This window comes from Ahaetulla prasina, chromosome 8 (assembly GCF_028640845.1).
Source record: "Ahaetulla prasina isolate Xishuangbanna chromosome 8, ASM2864084v1, whole genome shotgun sequence".
NCBI classification, from domain to species: domain Eukaryota; kingdom Metazoa; phylum Chordata; class Lepidosauria; order Squamata; family Colubridae; genus Ahaetulla; species Ahaetulla prasina.
This window is the reverse complement of record NC_080546.1, coordinates 61,773,063-61,798,754: the sequence shown is the minus strand read 5'-3', so window position 1 is coordinate 61,798,754 and position 25,692 is coordinate 61,773,063. Positions and strand designations below refer to the sequence as shown.

Below are 25,692 nucleotides of genomic sequence, written 5' to 3'. Positions count from 1 at the left end.
TGTCTAATTTTAATTCCCTCTATCTCCTTTAACTCTCTTATTTTATCCAGTAGTGGCTCCAGAGTTAAAATAAACAATAATGGTGATAGGGGGCACTCCTGTCTTGTTCCTTTCGCAATCTTAAAAACTTCTGTCAAACTACCATTAACTATTATCTGGGCTGTTTGCTCTCCATAGATCGTTCTAATTATTCTCATAAAACAATCTCCAAATTGCATTTTATCTATTAGTTTAAATAAAAATTCCCAATCAAAGGCTTTCTCTGCATCCAAAAAACATAAATGCTGCAGAAATCTGATTGTTCTTTTCTAAATATTCCAATAAATTTACAATCTGTCTAACATTATTCCTCATCTGTCTACCCTTTATAAATCCAGATTGATCAGTATGAATTCTTTGTTGTAGAACTAACATTAATCTATTCGCTATTATTTTAGCAAAAATCTTATAATCATTATTCAAAAGTGAAATTGGCCTATAATTCCCAGGTTTAGAGCAATCCTGTTCTTCTTTTGGTATCAATGAAATGAAAGTAGTTCTCCATGATGGGGGTATTCCCCCTCCTAATTGTATCTGATTAAATAATTCCTTAAGTGGACCTACTATCTCATTCTGTAAATTTTTATAATAAATTGCTGTAAGTCCATCCTGGTTTCCATTTTTAATTGTTTTATTGTCAAAATAATTTCTTCAGAAGTTATAGGCTGATTCTATTCTTCTCTTTGTTCTAAGGTTAAACCTTTAGCCTTGTACTCTTTCAAATATTTATCAATATCCATGTTCAAGATTGTAGCTTTAGCATATAAATTTGTATAATATTCTAAAAAAGTTTTTTTAATTTTATTCTGTTGATATCTCTCTTTACCTTTATATTCTATTTTTTCTATTATACGTGCTTTTTGTTTTTTCCTAACCACCTACCAGGTCTATTTGCATTACAAAAAGTATTATGTTTAGCATACTGTATGTTTGTTGCCACCTGGTCTGCCATTATCATATTAAATTGACTCTGTAGTATCTTTATTGCATCTTTTAGTTTTTGATCATTTGGATTATGTATTAATAATTGTTGCTTCTTTTGGATTTCCTCTTCTAAATACCTATGCTGTTTTCATTGTTTACTTCTCTGTTTATTATTCATATATATTAAGACTCCTCTCATAAAGGCCTTACTCGCATCCCAAACCATTTCTATCAATGTTCCCCTATTCAAATTATCATCAAAAAATTCTTTCATTTGTTTTTTACATTGATTTACATTATTTTCATATCTAAACAAATTTTCATTTATTCTCCAGGATTTTCTACCACCTTTTTCTTGTTGCAATTCCAACCATACTGGACTATGGTCAGATAAACACTTTGGAAATATCTTCGGTTTCTTCACCCTAAGAAGCAAATCATTAATGATTAATATAAAATCAATACATGAAAAAGATTGATGCCTATCAGAAAAAAAAGTAAAATCTCTATCTTCAAGATTCCGCATTCTCCATACATCTCTCAACTCAAAATCTTCCATCATCTCAAAAAAAAAAAAAAAAAAAAAGATTTGGGCAGCTTTGCATGTGTAGGAATTTTCTTAGAGAGAATTCTCTTATCCTTTCGGGTATCTATTACACCATTCCAATCCCCTAGTATAATAAATGATTTATAATCCCAAAGAGTCAGTTTATCATGCAACATCCTATAGAATTTTTCTTGTTGCCGGTTAGGTGCATCTATACCAATCAAGAGTGTCTTTTTTCCTTCTAACACAAGTTCAATAGCGATATATCTCCCTTGGATATCTGCTTCAATTAATTTGGCTGGTATATCTTTTCTCAAATATACCACTATACCATTTTTCTTATCCACAGCTGAAGCAACAAAGTGTTTACCTAATTTTGAGTTTATTAGGTATTTTTAATCTGATAGTTTAATATGTGTCTCTTGTAAATAAATCACATCATTTTTAAATTGTCTCAAATAATGAAATATTTTTCTTCTTTTCTGCGCTGAATTCAAACCATTAACATTCCAAGTCAGGAATTTATTTGCCATCTATGGCCTCACGAAGCTTTTGAGCAATCAGCTGAAGATCCTCACTCCCCTTTGTCTTTGGCCTCGCTCCTCCCACTGCTTCTGCTTCTATAGTAGAATCTTGACTTTTACTTTGAAGTTGATCCTCCTTTTCTTTATGCTTAGTAGCCACCCTTGTCATCCTTTGTTCTTGTGGCTGTTCTTGGGATAATAAGATCAAAGGGGCCACGTCAGCTTCCATACTCATTTGCCTCTCTTGTGGGCTGTTGCTTTGGGATCAACTTTCAGCACATTAAAAAGGAAATCTTTCGCTTTCAACACAGTTTCAATACGATATCTCCTTCCCTGAAAAAACACTGTGAGACCAGCTGGAACCTCCCATCTAAATTGAATCTGACGATTCTTGAGCTCTTGTGTAAAAAATATAAACTCTTTCCTGTCTTTTAACATCTTAGGTGGAATCTCTTTCAGAACCATCACCTCTTGTTCTGCTATTTGCAACTTTTTCTGATACGTGGCTTGCAGAATTTGATTTCTCATTGTTCTTGTCAAGAAATTAACCACAATGTCTCTTGACAATTTATTTATTTATTTATTTATTTATTGAATTTTTATACCGCCCTTCTCCCGAAGGACTCAGGGCGGTGTACAGCCGGAGATAAAATACAAAATATGTACAATTAAAACAAATTAAAACATAGCAAAATTACAAAAACGGCTAATAATTAAAATTAAATTTAAAATATTTAAGAATATTAATAAAACCCCAATTTAAAATCAAACTATTATGCCAGTCCCGCTTGAATAAATAAGTATGTTTTTAGCTCACGACGGAAGGTACGAAGATCAGGCACTTGACGTAGGCCAGGGGGGAGTTCATTCCAGAGCGTTGATGCTCCCACAGAGAAGGCCCTACCCCTGGGGGCCGCCAGCCAACACTGTTTGGCGGACGGCACCCTGAGGAGACCCTCTCTATGAGAGCGTACGGGTCGGTGGGAGGCATAGGGTAACAGCAGGTGGTCTCGTAAGTACCCGGGTCCTAAGCCATGGAGCGCTTTAAAGGTGGTAACCAAAATCTTGAAGCGCACCCGAAAGACCACAGGAAGCCAGTGCAGACTACGGAGCAGTGGTGTTACGTGGGAGCCACGAGCGGCTCCCATTACTACTCGCGCAGCCGCATTCTGGACTAACTGCAGCCTCCGGGTGCACCTCAAGGGCAGCCCCATGTAGAGAGCATTGCAGTAATCCAACCGAGATGTAACCAGAGCGTGAGTGACTGTGCATAAGGCATCCCGGTCAAGGAAGGGACGCAACTGACGGACCAAGCGGACTTGGTAAAAGGCCCTCCTGGAGACGGCCGCCAGATGTTCATCAAAGGACAGCCGACCATCCAGGAGGACACCCAAGTTGCGAACCACCTCCTTTGGGGCCACTAACTCGCCCCCAACAGTCAGCTGCGGGAGCAGCTGACTGTACCGGGGTGCCGGCATCCACAGCCACTCCGTCTTGGAGGGCTTGAGCTTGAGTCTGTTTCTCCCCATCCAGACCCGTACAGCTTCCAGGCACCGGGACAGCACTTCGACCGCTTCGTTGGGGTGGTCCAGGGTGGAAAAGTACAGCTGAGTATCATCAGCGTACAGATGATAACTCACCCCGAAACCACTGATGACCTCACCCAGCGGCTTCATATAGATTTTGAACAGGGTAGGCGAGAGAATCGACCCCTGAGGCACCCCACAAGTGAGGCACCTCGCGGATGACCTCTGCCCCCCTGTCAACACCGTCTGCGACCGGTCGGAGAGATAGGAGGAGAACCACCGATAAACGGTGCCTCCCACTCCCAATCCCTCCAACCGGCGCAGCAAGATACCATGGTCGATGGTATCAAAAGCCGCTGAGAGATCTAATAGGACCAAGGCAGAGGAACAACCCCTGTCCCTGGCCCTCCAGAGGTCATCCACCAACGCGACCAAAGCCGTCTCCGTGCTGTAACCGGGTCGGAAGCCAGACTGGAACGAGTCTAGATAGACAGCTTCCTCCAGGTGCCGGGGGAGCTGCCACGCAACCACACTCTCTACAACCTTCGCCACAAAGTGAAGGTTGGAGACTGGACGGTAGTTTCCCAAAATAGCTGGGTCCAGGGAAGGCTTCTTCAGGAGAGGTCTCACCACCGCCTCTTTCAAGGCGGCGGGGAAAACCCCTTCAACCAAAGAAGCGTTTATAATCCCCTGGAGCCAGCCTCGTGTCACTTCCTGAGCAGCCAGCACTAGTCAGGAAGGACACGGGTCCAGTAAACATGTAGTTGCATGCAACCTCCCCAGCACCCTGTCCACGTCCTCGAGAGCCACAGAATCAAACTCATCCCAAATAACCTCAACAAGACGTGTCTCCGCCATCTCGGTTGGATCATCGCAATCTTGATCCAAGCTATCCCGAAGCTGAACGATTTTATCGTATAGATAACCGTTAAACTCCTCAGCCCGTCCCTGTAGGGGGTCATCCCGTCCCTCCTGATGAAGGAGGGAACGGGTCACCCGAAACAGGGCGGCCGGGCGGTTATCTGCTGATGCAATGAGGGTGGAAACGTAGGAACGTTTCGCCTCCCTCATTGCCACTAGGTAGGTCTTAGTAAAAGACCTCACTAGTGTCCGATCAGCCTCGGAACGGCTGGACCTCCATGAGTCTAGCAATCCATGAGTTAACCCTATATACTTTGTCAATTTGAAAAGCAACCTCTTGTGGATCAAGTCCTAACCTTTCAGCCAAAGCTTATGATAAAATTTTCTTAAGGTCCTCATCTTTTACTTCCTGCAAGCCTCTGATTCTTAAAGCCCCTTCCATCACCCTGTATTGTAAAACCACCACCTGATCTTCATTTTTGTCCACTTTTATTTGCAATTGTCCCATTTTATTTTCCAAATGCTGATTAGATTGATTAATTTCTTCCACTTTCTCTTCCAAAACCTCCAAATTCTTTTCCAAACCTTGAAAAGCCATCAAAATATCATCTCTTTTTTTTATTATTTTCTTTCATTTCCTCTCTAGTCAGTTCAATATGATTCATAACTTCTTTAAACCTTTCTTCAAATATTTTTGTCTGTTCTTTAAACATATCTTCCATATCCACTTCAGATCCCCTTCTTGTTGTAGGCTTAGGTGGTTTAGAAGCCATTTCAAATTCCAAATTAAAGTTCAGTTATAAAGTCAGAATCAAAAATGTAAAATAAAAAAAAAACTTTTTCTATCTTCTATCTTCCTTTCAATATAGGAGAGCTACCACTTTATTACAGTCCACAGATACACTCTCCACTTGATTACACAAACAACTTCCAACTTTCACTTCCTCTCAGACGCCATTTTCAGCAATCTCAATTGAAACAATAGAAAGTTTCTTTTCTTAAAGGATAGAAGTCAGGTTCATTACTTGCAATCCCAATGATCGATCACTTGTGTTTGTTCCGTCTGCTTCCAGAAATCCAAAGAAAAATAACTTGAGCAGAGGTGGATGCTTTCTTCTTTTCCTGCTACTGCAGGAGCGTGCTGGATTCAGAGCTCAGCGGAGTTATGTGGGACTCGACCCTCCGAGGCTTCACTTTCACAAAGCAAAGCCTCTGGGGAGTTCTACCGCTTTTCTGCTGCTCTTTCCTTTCCCTTTCTCCCAGGGGGGGTACTTCAAGCCGGCAAGCAGCTGTTTTCGCCGGCTTTTATGATACCTCAGCATAGGGCGCCTTTGCAGGCGTCCAGCGAAGAAAGCGGCGCCACCTGAAGTCCAAGTTTGTATCTGTCTTGTTGGATTGCAGAACCAAACCAGACAGTTACAGAGGTGCAGATGACAGACTCAATAATTCCTCTATAGAACTGTATCAGCAGCTCCATGGGCAGTTTGAGGTTTCTGAGTTGACACAGAAAGAACATTCTTTTTTTAAAAAAATAATTTTTATTAAACTTTTAACTTTTAAAAACAAAATAAAGAAAAATACAAAAAAACTAAAAGCACATTAAAAACACATAACAGACATAACATTACATCATATATTATTTTACAACTTGTCGTATCAACATAAATATATATTCTCTGTTCTTATTCAATCGATCCTCTACATGCTATATTTACATTGGTATCTATTTACCAATCTGTCCTTATCTGGTTAACACAATTCAGTGGTTTACACTTCCTAATTCTAACTTAATTAGGTTAACATTCCAATTTATTATTTTGATTTCTTTTTTCTAACCAATCATATAATTTATTCCACACTTTGTAGTATCCCTGTAGTATCCGGACAAAGAGGGATTCATCCCAATAATAATAATAATAATAATAATAATAATAATAATAATAATAATAATAATAATAATAATAATAATAATAATAATAATAATAATAATAATAATAATATTTTAATTTGTATGCCGCCCTTCTCCCGAAGGACTCAGGGCGGTGAACAGGCAGATAAAATATAAATATACACAATAATTAAAAACATCCCTTAAAAAACTAATTTAAAAGCCCAAAATGTTAAAAACGACTCTCCGTAAAATCACAAAATTTTAAAACCCATCCAATAAAAATAAAAATCAGGCTAGTCCAGCCATACGAAATAAATAAGTTTTAAGTTCAGGTAGCTCCTAAGGTCAGGTAATTGTCAAGTCCGAGGGAAGTTCGTTCCACAGGGTCGGAGCTCCACAGAGAAGGCCCTCCTGGGGCGGCCAGTCAACACTGTTTGGCTGACGGCACCCTGAGGAGTCCCTCTCTGTGGGAGCGTACCGGACGATGGGAGATAGAAGCCGGCAGTAGACGGTCCCGTAGATAGCCCGGTCCTAAGCCATGGAGCGCTTTAAAGGTGGTAACCAATACCTTGAAGCGCACCCGGAAAACAACAGGTAGCCAGTGCAGTCTATGAATCTCTCTTTGTCCGGCTGTGAATCCCTCTTTGTGAAGTGGGGTCATAGGGTTCAGATGGGCTTGTTGATCATGTACCTGGCTCCTTGCTGCGTGACAACAGCCCTGCCTGAGCTGCTGGAGGTGCTTGCCAGGGTGGTGGTGGAGACCCTCAGACTTATGGTCATGGGGGACTTCAACTTGCCATCGACCGACTTGTCATCGACGATGGCTCGGGAGTTCATGGCCTCCATGACAGCCTTGGATCTGACTCAAGTAGTTGATGGCCCTACTCACATTGGGGGAAGCACACTGGATCTGATTTTTATCTCTGGACAGTGGTTGAATGATCTGGATTTAGGAGATTTAGTTACCGAGCCATTGTAATGGTCAGATCATTCTCTCCTTCGTCTGGACTTTCGGACTGCCACCCAACACCGCAGGGAGACGGGACCAATACATTGGTTCCATCCCAGGCGCCTGATGGACCCGGAGAGGTTCCTGATGGAGCTTGGGCCGTTCCCTGAGGATCTGGCCCATGGCACGGCGGATGAACTAGTCGCGGCCTGGGAACTGGCCGCGGCTGGGGCTCTAGACCATGTCGTGCCTTTGCGGCCTCTAACCCGGCGCAGGTCTCAACCAGCTCCTTGGTTCTCCGAGGAGCTGAGGGAGATGAAACGCCGGAGAAGACGCCTAGAGAGTGCCTGGAGATCCAGCCGTTCGGAAGCTGACCGGACACTAGTTAGGTCATATAGTAGGACCTACCTAGTGGCATTGAGGGAAGGGAAGCATTTATAAGTCTCCTCCCTCATTGCGTCGGCAGATAATCACCCGGCTGCCCTGTTTTGGGTGACCCACTCTCTCCTTCAACAGGAGGTGTGGGAGGACCCCTTACAAGGGCGAGCTGAGGAGTTTAGTGGTTATCTATACGATAAAATCGTTCAGCTTCGGGATGGGTTGGATCAAGATTGGGTAGATCCAGGGGAGAGGTCGGAGACTCGTCTTGTTGAGACTGTTTGGGATGAATTTGACCCTGTGACTCCTGAGGACATGGACAGGTTGTTGGGGAGGTTGAACGCCACCACATGTTTACTGGACCCGTGCCCCTCCTGGTTGGTTCTGGCCATGCAGGAGGTGACACGAGGCTGGCTCCAGGGGATTACTAATGCTTCTTTGTTAGAAGGGGTTTCCCCTGCTGCCTTGAAAGAGGCGGTGGTGAGACCCCTCCTCAAGAAGCCTTCCCTGGATCCGGCTGTTTTAGGTAATTATCGTCCGGTCTCCAACCTTCGCTTTGTGGCGAAGGTTGTAGAGAGTGTGGTGGCACGTCAACTACCCCGGTACCTGGATGAAACTGTCTATCTAAACCCATTCCAGTCCGGCTTTCGGCCCAGATATAGCACGGAGACGGCTTTGGTCGCGTTGGTTGATGATCTCTGGAGGGCCAGGGACAGGGGTTATTCCTCTGCCCTGGTCCTATTAGACCTCTCAGCGGCTTTTGATACCATTGACCATGGTATCCTGCTGCACCAGTTGGGGAGTTTGGGAGTGGGAGGCACCCTTTATCGGTGGTTCTCCTCCTATCTCTCTGACCGGTTGCAGACAGTGTTGGCAAGGGGGCAGAGATCGACCGCGAGGCGCCTCGTGTGGGGTGCCACAGGGATCGGTCCTCTCACCTCTCCTGTTCAACATCTATATGAAGCCGCTGGGTGAGATCATCAGTGGTTTTGGGGTGAGATACCAACTGTACGCTGACGATACGCAGCTGTACTTTTCCACCCCAGGCCACCCCAACGAAGCGGTCGAAGTGCTGTCCCGATGTCTGGAAGCCGTACGGGTCTGGATGGGGAGAAACAGGCTCAAGCTCAATCCCTCCAAGACGGAGTGGCTGTGGATGCCGGCACCCCGGTACAGTCAGCTGCAGCCGCGGCTGACTGTTGGGGGCGAGTCATTGGCCCCGATGGAAAGGGTGCGCAACTTGGCCGTTCTCCTGGATGGGCGGTTGTCTTTTGAAGATCACTTGATGACCGTCTCCAGGAGAGCTGTTTATCAGGTCCGCCTGATTCGCCAGTTGCGCCACTTCCTTGACCGGGATGCCCTATGCACGGTCACTCATACTCTGGTTACCTCTCACTTGGATTACTGCAATGCTGTCTACATGGGGCTCCCCTTGAAGAGCACCCGGAGGCTCCAGTTAGTTCAGAATGCAGCTGCGCGGGTGATAGAGGGAGCCGGTCGTGGCTCCCATGTAACACCACTCCTGCGCAGACTGCACTGGCTACCTGTGGTCTTTCTGGTGCACTTCAAGGTTTTGGTTACTACCTTCAAAGCGCTCCATGTCTTAGGACCGGGTTACTTACGGGACCACCTACTGTTACTGATTGCCTCCCACCGACCTGTGCACTCTCACAGAGAGGGCCTTCTCAGGGTGCCGTCCGCCAAACAATGTCGGCTGGCGGCCCCCGGGGAAGGGCCTTCTCTGTGGGGGCTCCCACACTCTGGAATGAACTTCCCCCAGGACTCCGTCAACTTCCCAACCTTTGGACCTTTCGCCGCGAGTTGAAGACTTACCTATTTATTCGCGCAGGACTGGCATAGAAATTTTTAGCAGTTTTTAATATTTTGTTGTAAATTATTTGGGGTTTTATGGTTTTAAATAGTTTTAATTTGGCCTGATATGTAATAAGATTTTTAATAATTGTTTTTATTATGTATATTATTATTGTTTTTATTTTGGCTGTGAACTGCCCTGAGTCCTTCGGGAGAAGGGCGGTATAAAAATCTAAATAAACTAAACTAAACTAGCTGATTCTGGAAAAGATAATCAAGCAACGAATCAGTGAACACCTAGAAGCAAACAAAGTAATAACCAAAAGCCAACATGGGTTTGTCAAAAACAGATCATGCCAGACTAATCTTATCGCATTCTTTGACAAAATGACAAAATTAGTAGACCAGAGGAATGCTGTCGATATAATTTACTTGGACTTCAGTAAAGCATTTGATAAAGTAGACCATAACCTACTACTAGATAAAGTAGAAAAATGTGGGTTAGACAGCACCACCACCAGATGGATTCGTAACTGGCTGACCAACCGCACTCAACGTGTAGTCCTCAACGGAACTACATCCACATGGAGGGAAGTATGCAGTGGAGTACCCCAAGGCTCTGTTTTAGGCCCAGTACTCTTCAACATCTTCATCAATGACTTGGACGAGGGGATAGATGGGGAACTCATCAAATTTGCAGATGACACCAAGCTGGCAGGAATAGCCAATACTCCAGAAGATAGGCTCAAGTTACAGACAGATCTTGACAGACTTGAACATTGGGCGCTATCTAACAAAATGAAATTCAACAGTGAAAAAAGTAAGGTTCTACATTTAGGCAAAAAAAACCAAAATGCACCAGTACCGTATATGTGGCACCTTGCTCAATAGTAGTACCTGTGAGAGGGATTTTGGAGTCCTAGTGGATAATCATTTAAATATAAGCCAGCAGTGTGCAGCAGCTGCTAAAAAAGCCAACGTAGTTCTGGGCTGCATAAACAGAGGGATAGAATCAAGATCACGTGAAGTGTTAGTACCACTTTATAATGCCTTGGTAAGGCCACACTTGGAATATTGCATCCAGTTTTGGTCGCCACGATGTAAAAAAGATGTTGAGACTCTAGAAAGAGTGCAGAGAAGAGCAACAAAGATGATTAGAGGACTGGAGGCTAAAACATATGAAGAACGGTTGCAGGAACTGGGTATGTCTAGTTTAATAAAAAGAAGGACTAGGGGAGACATGATAGCAGTGTTCCAATATCTCAGGGATTGCCACAAAGAAGAGGGAGTCGGGCTGTTCTCCAAAGCACCTGAGGGTAGAACAAGAAGCAATGGGTGGAAACTGATCAAAGAAAGAAGCAACTTAGAACTAAGGAGAAATTTCCTGACAGTTAGAACAATTAATAAGTGGAACGACTTGCCTGCAGAAGTTGTGAATGCTCCAACACTGGAAATTTTTAAGAAAATGTTGGATAACCATCTGACTGAGATGGTGTAGGGTTTCCTGCCTGGGCAGGGGGTTGGACTAGAAGGCCTCCAAGGTCCCTTCCAACTCTGTTGTTATATTATATTATATTGTTATATTATATTTATTTATTTATTTATTTTATTTTATTAAATTTTTATACCGCCCTTCTCCTGAAGGACTCAGGGCGGTGTACAGCCAAAATAAAATACAGAGTATATACAATTAAAAGAGATTAAAATAAACTATTACTAAATGGCCGGTAATTGCAAATAAAATAAATAAATAAATTAAAAGATTTAAAAATTTAAAATATTACTAAAACCCCAATTTAAAATCCACTATTTATGCCAGTCCTGCTTGAATGAATAAATATGTTTTTAGCTCACGACGAAAGGTCCGAAGATCAGGCACTTGACGTAAGCCAGGGTGGAGTTCGTTCCAGAGCGTCGGTGCTCCCACAGAGAAGGCCCTACTCCTGGGGGCCGCCAGCCGACATTGTTTGGCGGACGGCACCCTGAGAAGGCCCTCTCTGTGGGAGCGTACGGGTCGATGGGAGACATAAGGTAACAGCAGGCGGTCTCGTAAGTACCCGGGTCCTAAGCCATGGAGCGCTTTAAAGGTGGTAACCAGGATCTTGAAGCGCACCCGAAAGACTAAAGGAAGCCAGTGCAGACTACGGAGCAGTGGTGTTACATGGGAGCCACGAGCGGCTCCCATTACCACTCGCGCAGCTGCATTCTGGACTAACTGCAGCATCCGGGTGCACCTCAAGGGCAGCCCCATGTAGAGAGCATTGCAATAATCCAGCCGAGACGTAACCAGAGCGTGAGTGACTGTGCATAAGTCATCCCGGTCAAGGAAGGGACGCAACTGGCGAACCAAACGAACTTGGTAAAAGGCCCTCCTGGTGACGGCCGCCAGATGTTCATCAAAGGACAGCCGACCATCCAGGAGGACGCCCAAGTTGCGAACCACCTCCTTTGGGGCCACTAACTCGCCCCCAACAGTCAGCTGCGGGAGCAGCTGACTGTACCGGGGTGCCGGCATCCACAGCCACTCCGTCTTGGAGGGATTGAGCTTGAGTCTGTTTCTCCCCATCCAGACCCGTACAGCTTCCAGGCACCGGGACAGCACTTCGACCGCTTCGTTGGGGTGGTCCAGGGTGGAAAAGTACAGCTGAGTATCATCAGCGTACAGATGATAACTCACCCCGAAACCACTGATGACCTCACCCAGCGGCTTCATATAGATGTTGAACAGGGTAGGTGAGAGAATCGACCCCTGAGGTACCCCACAAGTGAGGCCCCTCGAGGACGACCTCTGCCTCCCTGTCAACACCGTCTGGGACCGGTCGGAGAGATAGGAGGAGAACCACCGATAAACGGTGCCTCCCACTCCCAATCCCTCCAACCGGCACAGCAGGATACCATGGTCGATGGTATCAAAAGCCGCTGAGAGATCTAATAGGACCAAGGCAGAGGAACAACCCCTGTCCCTGTCCCTCCAGAGGTCATCCACCAACGCGACCAAAGCCATCTCCGTGCTGTAACCAGGTCAGAAGCCGGACTGGAACGGGTCTAGATAGACAGCTTCCTCCAGGTGCCGGGGAAGCTGCCACGCAACCACACTCTCTACAACCTTCGCTAAAAAGCGAAGGTTGGAGACTGGACGATAATTTCCCAAAATAGCTGGGTCCAGGGAAGGCTTCTTCAGGAGAGGTCTCACCACCGCCTCCTTCAAGGCGGCGGGGAAAACCCCTTCAACCAAAGAAGCATTTATAATCCCCTGGAGCCAGCCTCGTGTCACTTCCTGAGCAGCCAGTACTAACCAGGAAGGACACGGGTCCAGTAAACACATTGTTGCATGCAACCTCCCCAGCAACCTGTCCACGTCCTCGAAAGCCACAGAATCAAACTCATCCCAAATAACCTGAACAAGACGAGTCTCTGCCACCTCGGCTGAATCATCGCAATCATGGTCCAAGCCATCACGAAGCTGAACGATTTTATCGTATAGATATATTAAAATAATTCTGACTCTTTCCTTAATTTCTAGCATCATCTTGTCCATTTCTGCACACTGTAAGATTTTTTGGATTATTATTTCCTCTCCTGGAACATTGTTTTGTTTCCATCCATGTGCAACAGCAATCCTTGCTGCCATTAATATATGAAGTATTAGGTATTGCAAAGATTTATCTATTTTTGGGTTAATTATTCCTAATAAATAAAGTTCCAGTTTAAATTCCATTTTTAGTTGGGTAATTCCCTCTAGCCAATTTTTATTTTTTTGCCAATTTTTTTTTAATCATGGGGCACATCCACCACATATGATAGTATGTGCCTAGCTTATATCCATATCTCCAACAATTCGGTGGTAAATTTGGGAACATTTTGGCCAATCTCGCTGGTGCCAAATGCCATTTATGAAACATTTTATATAAATTTTATTTATTTATAAACTACTGCCATTGTTAATTTATAATTTTATCCCACAATTTGTCCCACTTTTCTAATTCTATATTATGCCTGAAGTTTTTTGCCCAACATCATTGTTTCATCTTCCATTTTATATTTTATATTCCTTTTATATTTTAAAAGAAAATTGTAAATTTCTGTGATCATCCCCCCCCCCGATCCTAATAGAATTTTGTCTATATCCAATTGTTCTCTATGTATGCCATATTGCTCCTGATCTTTTTTTAATCTGGTTTTTATTTGTAGATAAAGTGTGGAATTCCTGTGTAATTAGATTTAATTTGTGTTTGATAATTTCTTTCTGTTCTTTAATTTCCTGATTTAAGGGTTGCTCTTGTAATTTAAGTTCTAATTCTCCCAGTTTTTCCTGAAGGTCTGTATATTGCTTCTTTTTATTTTTATTTCTTCGGGCTGTATATGCAATCAATATACCTCTGGCGTATGCTTTTAGTGTGTCCCATAGGTTTTGGGTGGTAGTTTGTTCGTTCCAATTTTCTTTTAAAAATAATTCTAGTTCTTTTTTTACATATGTAATATAACTTTTTTCCTTAATCATCCTCTGGCTCATGATCCACCTCCCTTTCTTCTTTGTTTCTCCTTTCCATTTAATTTTTATTGGACTGTGGTCTGCCCAGATGTTTGTTGCAGTTTCTATTTCCAATATTTCTTTTGCATTTTCCAGATCCATGCCATGCCATGTCTATTCTGGACCACAATTGGTGGGGATTGGAGAAGAAAGTGTACTGGGTCTTTTGTGGATTTTCTCTTTTGAGTACTTGAATTTAATTCAAGTACTCAAAATGTCAAACATATCCACAGTTACGAAAACAGTTAAGGAAGCAACTCCAGGAACAGCCTCTCCTGCAGGACAAAAATTAATAACGGATATGCCAAATACTGAGAAACTAGGATCAGTCCCAACACTGCAGAACATACAAATAGCATTAAACATGATTCAGGAAGTAATGATGAAAACCCAGGAGTCTGTGACTAACAACCATGAAGAAATGAAAGGAGACATTAAAAAATTGGATCATAAGATGGAAAAGATTCAAGAAACGATAGCAAAAAATGAGCAAAGAATTAAACAGGTAGAGGCAAGAACAGAACAAACCGAAAAGAAGCTGGAAGATACGGCGGAGATATTAATAGCAATAAACAGAGAGATGTAAGAGATGATAATTCATTTAGAGTTAGAAAGATCTTCTTTCTACTTAAGATTCCAGAACGTAAAAGAAAATAAAGAAGAAGGCCTTTGTAACCTCATGATGGAAGTGTTGGTGGAGTCGCTGCAAATGAATAAACAGGAAATCCAAAACAATATTGATGAAGCATATCGTGTACATATGCACGATGACACAGGCTTCCTTGTGAAGTTCATGTAAGATTCAAAAAAAAATCAGTACGAGATGAAATTTATAGTAGAACGAGAGAAGAACAAGTAATTTATAAGGGAAAGGAAATTATTTTACTAAAACAACTACTGAAAAGGATTCGAGATAAAAGAAAGAATTATCAGTTCTACTCCTCAAAATTAATAAAACAAAGAATTATGTTTCATTGGTTAGTACCTGAAGGAATGTTAATATCCTGGGGGCGGGGGAAATAAGAGTAGACACGGTCGACAAAGTCCAGTTTTATGAACTATGTTTTGGAGAAGAATCAGACAGCAGGGAGGAACTTGAATCAAAGAGCCAAGAGGAACACCTGACAGAGGAAATCAAAACAGACCAAGAACTGAGAGACGCAACAAAACAGGGACCCCAAGAAAGAGAAGGAGTACAGACGAGACACCAAAAGGAGACAAGAGAAGCAAGACCGACTAAAAAGTAGCAAGATGGAAGAAGAGGTGAATTTGTTTTCAGTTAACATAAACGGATTAAATTCACCCATAAAAAGAAGACAGGCAATAACTAAGTTACAAAAATAAAATATGGATATCATATGCCTAGAGGAAGTGCACATACAAAAGGAAAAAAGTCATATTTTGGAAGCCCCTAAGCTTTGGAAAATTATTTACATCATTAGCTGAATCAAAAAAAAATGGGGAATAGCAGCATATATAAAGGAATGGCTAAAGCCTAAACAATTGTTCGCAGACAAAGAGGGAAGGACATTATTGATAGAAATTTACATAAAACAAAAAAGAGTAGCCATTGCAATTATATATGCAACCAAATATAAAACAGAAAGAATATTATAGCAAATTATACAAACAATTACTAACAATTACTAAGTTACACTAGAACTTGATAATATTTTTACTAGGAGATTTTAATGGAGTGGTAGACCCAAAAAAGACTATAAAATAGGAACAAAAAAGAAACATGATAGGAAAACCCTACCAACGGTATTTTTTGATATGATCCAAGAAAGAACATTCTTTGTTGTCCTTTTCTGATGACGTTTTTGATGTTAGCTGTCCATTTTAGATCTTGCGATATGGTAGAACCTAGAAATTTGAAGGTCTCTGTTACAAGGGTTATGTCTGCAGTCATGGCAGGATTAGTTTGAGATGTATTCCCTGACTCTTTTTTTTTTTTAATTGAAAGAGTTTTAAAAAACAAAAACATTTCCCCTTTTCCCCCTCCTCCCAAAAACCCTTCCCCTCCTCCCCGGCTTCCCGGGTCAATTACAAGGTATTGTTATACATAAACCAAACATAGAATAAAATTTTCCCTTCCAATCCAAATAACCACATCCAAAGCTTTTCATCTCCCAACCCCCTCCCCATTACATAAAATAACTTTCTAATTATTCAAAGGCACTCTGATATTTCTTAATCTGATATCTGTTTTGCAGATAATCAATCCATTTTTCCATTCAATTAAATATCTTTCCTGCGTATTGTCTTTTAAAAAGCTGAGATTTTAGCCATCTCAGCCAAATTAATAACTTTCAGTATCCATTCTTCTATTGTAGGTATCTCTTCTTCTTCCAGTATTGTCCAATCAACAGTCTTGCTGCTGTTATTAAATTCAGAATCAATTTAGTCTCAATCCCTGTACAATCCGTTATAATTCCCAAAAGGAAAAATTGTGGCAGGAACTTTATCTTCTTCTTCAGTACATTTTGAATAATCCACCAAATTCTTATCCAAAAGACCTTAATTTTCTTGCAAGTCCACCAAATATGAAAATATGTAGCGTCATCACAATCACACCTCCAACATTTCGCTTGGATATTAGGATACATACATGATAATTTTTGGGATCTAAGTGCCATCTATAAAACATCTTATAAAAATTTTCCTTAAATTCTGTGCTTGTGTAAACTTAACATTTCTAACCCAAATTTTCTCCCATGTTTCCAACATTATTGGTTCCTGAATATTCTGTGCCCATTTTATCATACAATCCTTTACCAAATCCTTTTCCGAATCTATTTCAAGCAACACATTATACAATCTCTTTATATGCTCCTGGGTCTGATTTCTAATTTGCTTTATTAAATTTTCCTCCCTTTGCATTATACCAATTTTTTGATCTTCTTTCCATCTAGCACTTATTTGCCCATATTGAAACCAAGTATAATTCCTCCCTTCTTCATTTAATACCTGTAATGATTTTAATTGCAATCTACCTCCTTCAGCATACAAAAGTTCTTTATAAGTAATCATTTTCTGTTTCTGTTCTATATTTATATTCTCTATTGCATGTCTAGGGCTCGCCCATATAGGAATCTTGTAATTAATTTATAGGAATATTTTTTCCAGACCCGCAAAAGAGCACTTCTCAACACATGATTCTTAAAAGCCCTATCCACTTTTTTTTCATAAAATAAATACGCATGCCATCCATATAACAAGTCATAACCTTCTATATTCAAAATTCTTTCCTCTGTTAAGTTAAACCAGTCACTTATTACTGAAAGGGCTACTGCTTCATAATGTAGTTTAAAGTTAGGCATTCTTAAACCACCTCTTTCCCGTGAGTCCTGTATTATTTTCATTTTAACCCTCGCCTTTTTACCCTGCCATATAAATTTGTTAATCCCAATCTGCCAATCTTCCAAATTTTTATCCTTTTTAATTATTGGTATCATCTGGAATGTATTCCCTGACTCTTGAGGAGCTGCCTTCAGCTGCTCCTGTGAGGTATTTCCGGTTCCTGTCATATGTCGATATATATACCTGTAATGATGGCTTGTTGGGGGTTCTTTTACTTATGATTAAAACTACTTGAAACATGGTGTCAGAAGTCTGAATCCATGTCTTCTGGATACATTTGAAGCATACTCCCGAAAGCTAAGCAGTGGAAATATGGCAGCTGCTAACAGTATACCTCTGCCTGAGGCTATGTAGGTAAGTGGAGACTGCGGCAGCAATTGGAATAAGTTGAGGGAAGAGTTCGAAGATGCTTTAGCTACAGGCTTGGATGAGAAGTCAGCAGCAGTTCAAGCTGCCACATTAAGGAGATTGATGGGCAGTGAATGTCTCCATATCTACAGACACAACTTAACCCTTTCTGTGTAGCAAGAAAAAGATACCAAAGTTATTCTAGACACTTTAGAGACTTATTTCAGACCTCTCAAAAATGTTATTTTTGAAAGATACATATTTGGCAGCTACAAGCAAGAAGAAGATGAAATGATAGATAATTTTGTCACACATTTAAAGGAAAAAGCTGCCAGTTGTGCCTATGGCCCCTTAAGGAATGAGTTCATTCAGAACAAAATAGTTTTGGGTGTTACTAGTGAAAGCACACACCACCATCTCTTGAAGGAGTATAATTTAAGTCTACAAGCAGCAATTGAGATGTGTCGGACTATAGAACTTACTGACAAATGGCTGAGAGTCCTAGAGCGGGGTAAGGATTGTCTCTAAACAACAACAAGTATGATGAATTATCAATACAAATACCAGCATAAAAGGCCGTTTTATAATTCATCTGTAAACAATCAAGTAGCATGCAAATATTGTGGCAGTATGCATATACAAGAGAGCGAGCAGTGCCCTGCATATGGGAAAATCTGCAGTGTATGTGGGAGGCTAAATCACTTTGCAGGAGTGTGTCAGGCATGGAAAGGAAAGCTGCATACAATTGAGCAAACATCAGACCCAGGGAATCCATCTCAAGAGGATACATCCTTGTTTATCACTGATTCGGTTTATAGGTGGTGAGTGGCGGTCTGAAAGTCCAGGTGGAGGAGAGAGTGATCTGACCATGACAACGGCTCAATGACTACATCTCCCAAAACCAGATCACTCATCCACTGTCCAGAGATGAAAATCAAATCCAGTGTGCCATCCCCGATGTGCGTAGGGCCATCCACTACTTGCGTCAGGTCCAAGGCCGTCATGGAAACCATGAACTCCCGAGCTGACGTTGATGACATGCCGGTAGATGGCAGGTTAAAGTCCCCCATGACCATAAGTCTAGGGGTCTCAACCGCCACCCCAGCAAGCACCTCCAACAGCTCGGGCAGGGCTGTGGTCACGCAGCAAGGAGCCAGGTACGTGATTAACAAGCCCAACTGACACCTATGGCCCCACTTCACAAAGAGGGATTCACAACCGGCAATCTGAGGAACAGTGGTCTCCCTCAGCTCTAGACTCTCCTTTATGACAACCGCCACCCCCCCACCCCTACCTTGGGCCCTCGGTTGATGGAATGCCCGGAAACCTGGTGGGCACATTTCTCCAAGGGGCACCCCCCCTTCTGTGCCCAGCCAGGTCTCCCTAATGCCCATAAGGTCCGCGGAGCCGCCCTGTATAAGATCGCAGATAAGGGGGGCTTTGTTCACCACAGACTGAGCATTGCATAACATCAACCGAAGGTCCAAGTTCTGAGGATCCTGACCATCCGGGGAACAGGAGAGGTCTGAGGGGTCGGAGCGCGTGATCGCTTTCAAACATCGAGCACGTGCTCCCAAGAATCGATATGACCCCCCACCTCCGCCGTACCTGCCCTCCCACTTACCGTCTCAATACAACCACCCTCACCAGTAGAAACATAGTCCTCCCCTCTGACCTCCGAACCTAATAAAGAGCCGCCACGAGCACACGTAGGGGCTAGCCCCCCACCCGACGGGTTACCCCCATTACCCGACCTTACCCTCCCACCCCTTAAAAATTCCCTATCTAAAAAACCCCACAGTTCTTTTTTTTTTTTAATCACCTCCCGCCTACCAGCCATTTGGAAACCCACCCTTATTCTCCATAAATTGCCCTAATTATTCTTGTAAAACCATCTCCAAATTGCATCTTTTCTATTAATTTAAATAAAAAATCCCAATGCAATCGATCAAAAGCTTTCTGTGCATCGAGAAAAATAAATGCTGCTGGAATAAAATTTTTCTTTTCTAAATACTCCAGTAAATTAACAATCTGCCTAACATTATTCCTCATCTGTCTCCCTTTTATAAATCCAGATTGATCATTATGAATTCTTCGCTGCAAAATCAACATTAATCTATTAGCTATTATTTTAACAAAAATCTTATAATCATTATTTAAAAGTGAGATTGGCCTATAGTTCCCAGGTTTAGAACAATCCTGTTCCTCTTTTGGTATCAATGAAATAAAAGAGGTTCTCCATGAGGGGGGAATTCCCCCTCCTAATTGTATCTGATTAAATAATTCCTTAAGTGGACCTAACATCTCATCCTGTAAATTCCTATAATAACTAACTGTAAGCCCATCCGTACCAGGAGTTTTCCCCATTTTTAATTGTTTAATTACCAAAATAATTTCTTCAGAGGTTATAGGCCTATTTAGTTCATCCTTTTGTTCTAAAGTTAAATTTTTAACCTTATATTCCTTCAAATAATTATCAATATCCCTGTTCAATATATTATCTTTAAGATATAAATTTGTATAATATTCTAAAAAAGCTTTTTTAATTTTATCCTGAGCAAACAGCACAGATTATAATCAATAGTAGCTTAACAGAACCTTTTAAGATTGCGAAAGGAACAAGACAGGGATGTCCTTTATCACCATTATTGTTTATTTTAACTCTAGAACCATTATTGGATAAAATACGAGAAGTAAAGGAGATAGAGGGAATTAAAGTTAGACAACATGAATATAAGCTGAGAGCTTTTGCAGTTGACCTGGTGATTACTTTAACAAACCCTATAAATTCTAGTAAATCATTGTTGGAAATTGTTCTGTTTGCGAACAATACGAGGGTCCGAGGCTTGGCTTAAAAACTGCTTTATTAACAACTCTCAACAACCTCTCACTGGAGGCAATAACTGGAACGCCACGCTGGGCTCGGCAGCTGCTTAAGTGTAGCTAGCTAACAAGCTGCGGAACCAATCAACCAACCCCCTTTCTGGCTCTTTACGCTAGTCGTGCTTTAACCAATCAGCGACGGCTAGCAACAGGCATTCTCTCCTCGGGTCGCATTCCCGAGGACACAACACCCTTCACCCTCCGGATGGCACATGCATAATCTGCGAGATATGCCGGGCGCCGTCGGCTCCGCCCCGATTGTCTTAGTTCTTGAATCGGTGGCGCTGGAGTGGGAGGAGCCGGACTGCAATCCTGCTCCGAGGGCGGAGAGTGCACATCTGGATCGGGAAAAGGCCCTGGCGACGCTGCAGCAACGGGAGCCGCAGGTAAGGCAGCCGGCGAGACCGCTTCGGGGGTTGAAGTACGTGGTGTGTCTGGCTGGGCCACCGGACCCCCGAAGCAATGGTCAGGTGTTAAAACAGCGATGCTTTGCTCAGGGCATGGATCAGCCGGCCCTGTGATTCTTCGGCGCAGCTGATTTATATGTCGGCGCCACTGGCGTCCATCTCCCAGTTGGACCCTATAAGAATAGGGTCTGGTTATTTGAATAATAGTACCGGGGAGCCACCGGGTGTCAGCCCCGAAGTTTTCTGCGTAGACCAGGTCCCTCACCCTAAAATTCCTATAGTTGGAATCTGTGCATCTGGGTATATCTGGAGTAAAACTCGGATGCAAACGATCTAGAGTGGTTCGTAAGCGCCGACCCATCAACATCTCAGCCGGGCTACGATTAGTATCTGGGCATGGGGTTGAATGTTGTGCCAATAAGTATTGGCAGATCTTGTGATGCCAGTTGGAGGGGCCCAGGCGACTTAATGCTTCTTTAGCTGCCCTAACGGCCCTTTCCGCCCGGCCATTCCCCGCCGGGTGGAAAGGAGCCGTGGGGGCATGGCGGATGCCCAGCCGTGCCATTAACTGCTGAAAATAGGCCGATGTAAATTGGGCCCCATTGTCAGTGACAATGACGTCGGGAAGTCCATGGGTGGCAAACAGGGTTTCCAGGACCCTGACGACGGCTCCAGCCGTGGGGGAAGGTGTCAATGCAATATCAACCCACTTCGAATAGGCGTCGACTAGAATTAGAAAGGTTTGGCCCAAAAAAGGTCCAGCGAAGTCCACATGGACTCGCGCCCAAGGGTTTCTGGGATTCTCCCAGTTCCTGACGGGGGCAGCGGCTGGCGCTGATCTAGAGGCTTGGCACTGGGGGCAATTTGCCACCCAGGCCTCGATCTCCTGATCCATCCCCGGCCACCAAACGTAACTGCGCCCTAAGGCTTTCATTCTTACCATTCCTGGGTGGGCGTCATGCAAACAACTCAAGATACACTTACGCAAGTCGGGGGGTACTACTACCCTATTCCCCCACAACAGGCACCCCTTAAGGACCGATAGTTCATGCTGCCGGCGGGAGTATGGAAGGAATTCAGAAGCTAGTGATCCCCGCGGCCAACCCCTTTTCACCCAATCGATGATTTTAGACAGAAATGGGTCCTTAGCAGACAAACTCTCGATATCAACAGCAGAAACAGGAACGTCCCAGTCCTCAACAAGAAGGACAGCAGACGTCGGGGCTGGGTCGGCCTCCATTATAGGTAAAGGGCAGCGACTAAGCGCGTCCGCATGCCCTATAAATTTCCCGGGCTTATACAACAGTTGGTAAGAATAGGCGGCAAGGAATTCCACCCAGCGGGACATGCGTGGGGATAGAATTTGGGGGGTTTGGCGGTCGCCTGCCAGCAACCCCAACAATGGTTTATGGTCGGTTACAAGATAAAAAAACCGACCATAAAGGTAATCATGGAATCTTCTGATTCCAGCTACTGCGGCTAAGGCCTCCCGATCAAGTTGGCTATAGTTTCGTTCGGGAGGGGATAAGGTGCGTGAATAGAAAGCGATAGGAGCTTCGGAGCCATCAGGAAGAAGGTGGCTCAGAACGGCACCCACGCCGTAGGGAGAGGCATCACACGTTAATGACAGTGGCAGGCAGGGATCATACTGCACTAAGACAGCCGCCGACGTAAGGGCATCTTTGACAGCCCGAAACGAGGCGGCCGCAGCATGGTCCCATCGCCATGGGGCTTTAGAATCTAACAGCCTATGCAAGGGCTCGGCTAACGTGGCCTTATGGGGCACAAAGATGGCATAAAAATTAAGAAGTCCCAAAAAAGCTTGAAGCTCCGCCTTATTTGCAGGCGTCGGGGCATTCCTAATCGCCTCTACTTTGGAGGGCGCAGGGTGGATTCCTGAAGAATCCACCACAAATCCCAAGAATTCTACCCGCGGAACCCCAATACAGCACTTCTCTTTTTTTAACTTTAAGCCCGCAGTCCGAAACCGGCTAAGGACGGCCCTCAAACGTTCGACGAGTTCTGACCTATCCCTAGCAGAGATCAGAACGTCGTCGAAATAGGGTACAACCCCTGGAATACCGTGGAGCAATCGCTCCATCAAGCCTTGGAATAGCCCGGGGGCTATACTGACCCCGAACTGCAGGCGGTTACACTTAAAGGCACCCCGGTGGGTGACAATCGCCTGGGCCATGGCGGTCGCTTCATCCACCGGGAGTTGCTGATACGCCTGGGCGAGATCTAATTTAGCAAATATTTTGCCTTGCCCCAATGAGTGAAGGAGATGTTGTACAACTGGGACCGGATAAGGATTATCCTGCAGGGCTCTATTTATGGTGCATTTGTAATCGGCACAGATCCTAATGGATCCGTCCGGCTTTAATGGAATCACAATGGGGGTTTCCCAATTAGAATGGTCTATAGGTTCAAGGACTCCTTGAGAAATAAGTTTATCTAGCTCTTTGTCTACCCTCGGACGGAGCGCTAGGGGAACCCGTCGGGGCTTGAGGCGCCTAGGAGCTATCTGAGGGTCCAAATTAAAAGCGATAGGGCGACCAGTGTACTTGCCCAAACTACCGTCAAATACATCCCCAAACTCTGAAAATAGATTGTCTAGAGTATCTAGGACATTAGCATGGACTCCGGACACTTCAAGATGTAAAGCAGCAAACCAGTCCAGCCCTAAGAGACTTGGGAGGTTATCCCTGACTACAATGAGAGGTAATTTCCCCGAAAAGGACCCATAGGCGACCCGAAAAACCCCACATCCCACAGTAGGAATTTGTCGGCCCTGATAGTCCCTTAAAGAGATCTGACAGGGCTGAAGGCAGCGTTTAGAGATGTGGGGCATCAACTTCTGCAGCGTCGGCCATGCGATAAGTGATCTAGAGGAGCCGGTGTCAATCTCCATTGAAATTGGTACATCTTCTAGAAGAACTCTGAGGAAGATCTTTTGGGCAGGAATACCGGAAGAGGCGTGGTTGACGTCAATCGTTGCAACATCGTAGCCCTTGGAGGCAGGTTGGCGTTCGTCACGGCGACTCGGCATTCGTCTTACATCGCACCTCGGTTCAAACGGGGTCGAATATGTGGTTGGAGCTGGAAGAAGGGCCCAGCAGACTCTCGATAGGTGACCCATTCGGCCACACCGGCAACAAATCGCGGTTTTAAATCTGCAGCTCGAGCGGTTGTGGTTTCCCCCGCACCCGAGGCACATCTCTGGTTTTCCCCTCCCCTCGCGATTGCACTCATTTCTTCGTGCTGCATTGAGGCGGCGCAAAGCTTCATCAGCAGGGAACGGCGTGTCCCCATCTGCATCTTCATGGTGGACTGATAGTGGCTTGCCGGCAGCAGCCGCAGCGGCTCCAACATGGAACCGCTGAATCTCTGCTGACGACCGTTCCGACATTTCAGAAGCTCGTGCCTCCTCAATAGCCCCCTGGAGTGTCACTTCAGAGCGGGCCAGTAGGCGGCGCTGCAACCGCAGGTCCTTGACCCCTGTAACTAGTTGGTCTAGCAACATGTCTTCCAAATCGGTGAACTCGCACTGTAGTGCAGCATCGCGAAGGGACGCCATAAAATCATTGATAGACTCGCCCTCGCCCTGAAACCGCTGTCTAAAAAGATGTCGTCTGGCCACACGGGAAGGTTTCGGGGAATAGTGGGCCTGTAGTTTCTCCAATAGTATGTCCCAAGGAACGGACGACACTGCTTGTGGGGCGGTAAGAGCCCGAGCCGTCGCAAAAACGTGACGGCCACAAAAACTAAGGAAGTAACCACGCTTCCTAGCGCTCGAGATATCAGATAAATTATTCGCCTGCAGAAAGCATTCGAAACGTTCTAAATACGCTTCCCAGACTTCATTAGCAGGCTCAAAAGGAGAGAAGGTTGAAATAGCGGTTGACATTTAGAAAATTTTTTGCTCCTACCGCTAATACGGAAACCGTCGCCTCACTTAGAGTTCCACTCCTCGTCGCCAGTGTTCTGTTTGCGAACAATACGAGGGTCCGAGGCTTGGCTTAAAAACTGCTTTATTAACAACTCTCAACAACTTCTCACTGGAGGCAATAACTGGAACGCCACGCTGGGCTCGGCAGCTGCTTAAGTGTAGCTAGCTAACAAGCTGCGGAACCAATCAACCAACCCCCTTTCCGGCTCTTTACGCTAGCCGTGCTTTAACCAATCAGCGACGGCTAGCAACAGGCATTCTCTCCTTGGGTCGCATTCCCGAGGACACAACAGAAATAATTGATCAATATGGGAAGGTTTCAGGGTTTAAGGTAAATCAGAAAAAGACAAAAGTGATAATAAAAAATATGGTCAGACAACAGAAAGAAAAACTAAAGGAAATAACAGGATTTGAAATTGTAAAGAAGGTTAAATACTTAGGGGTCTATATTACATCGTCAAATGTGAAATTGTATAAGAATAATTATGAGGTTTTATGGCAAAAAGTTCAGAAGGAGTTGATTGTTTGGAAAAAATTGCAATTATCTTTGCTGGGGAGAATAGCTGCTATTAAAATGAATGTTTTACCTAGATTTTTATTCCTCTTTCAGATGATACCAATAATTAAGAAAGATAAGAATCTTGAGGAATGGCAGAAGGGAATTAACAAATTTATATGGGAAGGTAAAAAAGCTAGGGTTAAAATGAAAATAATTCAAGATTCTCGGGAAAGGGGAGGTTTAAAAATGCCCAATTTTAAA

At 43.8% G+C, this 25,692-nt stretch overlaps 1 protein-coding gene across 1 annotated transcript; it reads right to left on the bottom strand.

The window, feature by feature from the left end:
* Positions 1 to 20,708: 20,708 nt before the first annotated feature.
* On the bottom strand, positions 20,709 to 24,890 carry LOC131203497 (uncharacterized protein K02A2.6-like). The gene is made up of 2 exons (XM_058193804.1): positions 22,987 to 24,890; positions 20,709 to 22,398 (listed from the first exon to the last, which is right to left on the bottom strand). The coding sequence occupies exons 1-2, from the start codon at positions 24,888 to 24,890 to the stop codon at positions 20,709 to 20,711; spliced, it is 3,594 nt and encodes a 1,197-aa protein (XP_058049787.1).
* Between the last annotated feature and the right edge of the window lie 802 nt (positions 24,891 to 25,692).

Bases quoted from the DNA above. Each gene is read 5' to 3' on its own strand.
- LOC131203497 (XM_058193804.1), bottom strand. From the start codon at position 24,890: ATGTCAACCGCTATTTCAACCTTCTCTCCTTTTGAGCCTGCTAATGAA. The intron at 22,399-22,986 runs GGCCGTCCTTAG...TTATCTTGTAAC, and splicing joins GAACTCGTCGAACGTTTGAG to CGACCATAAACCATTGTTGG.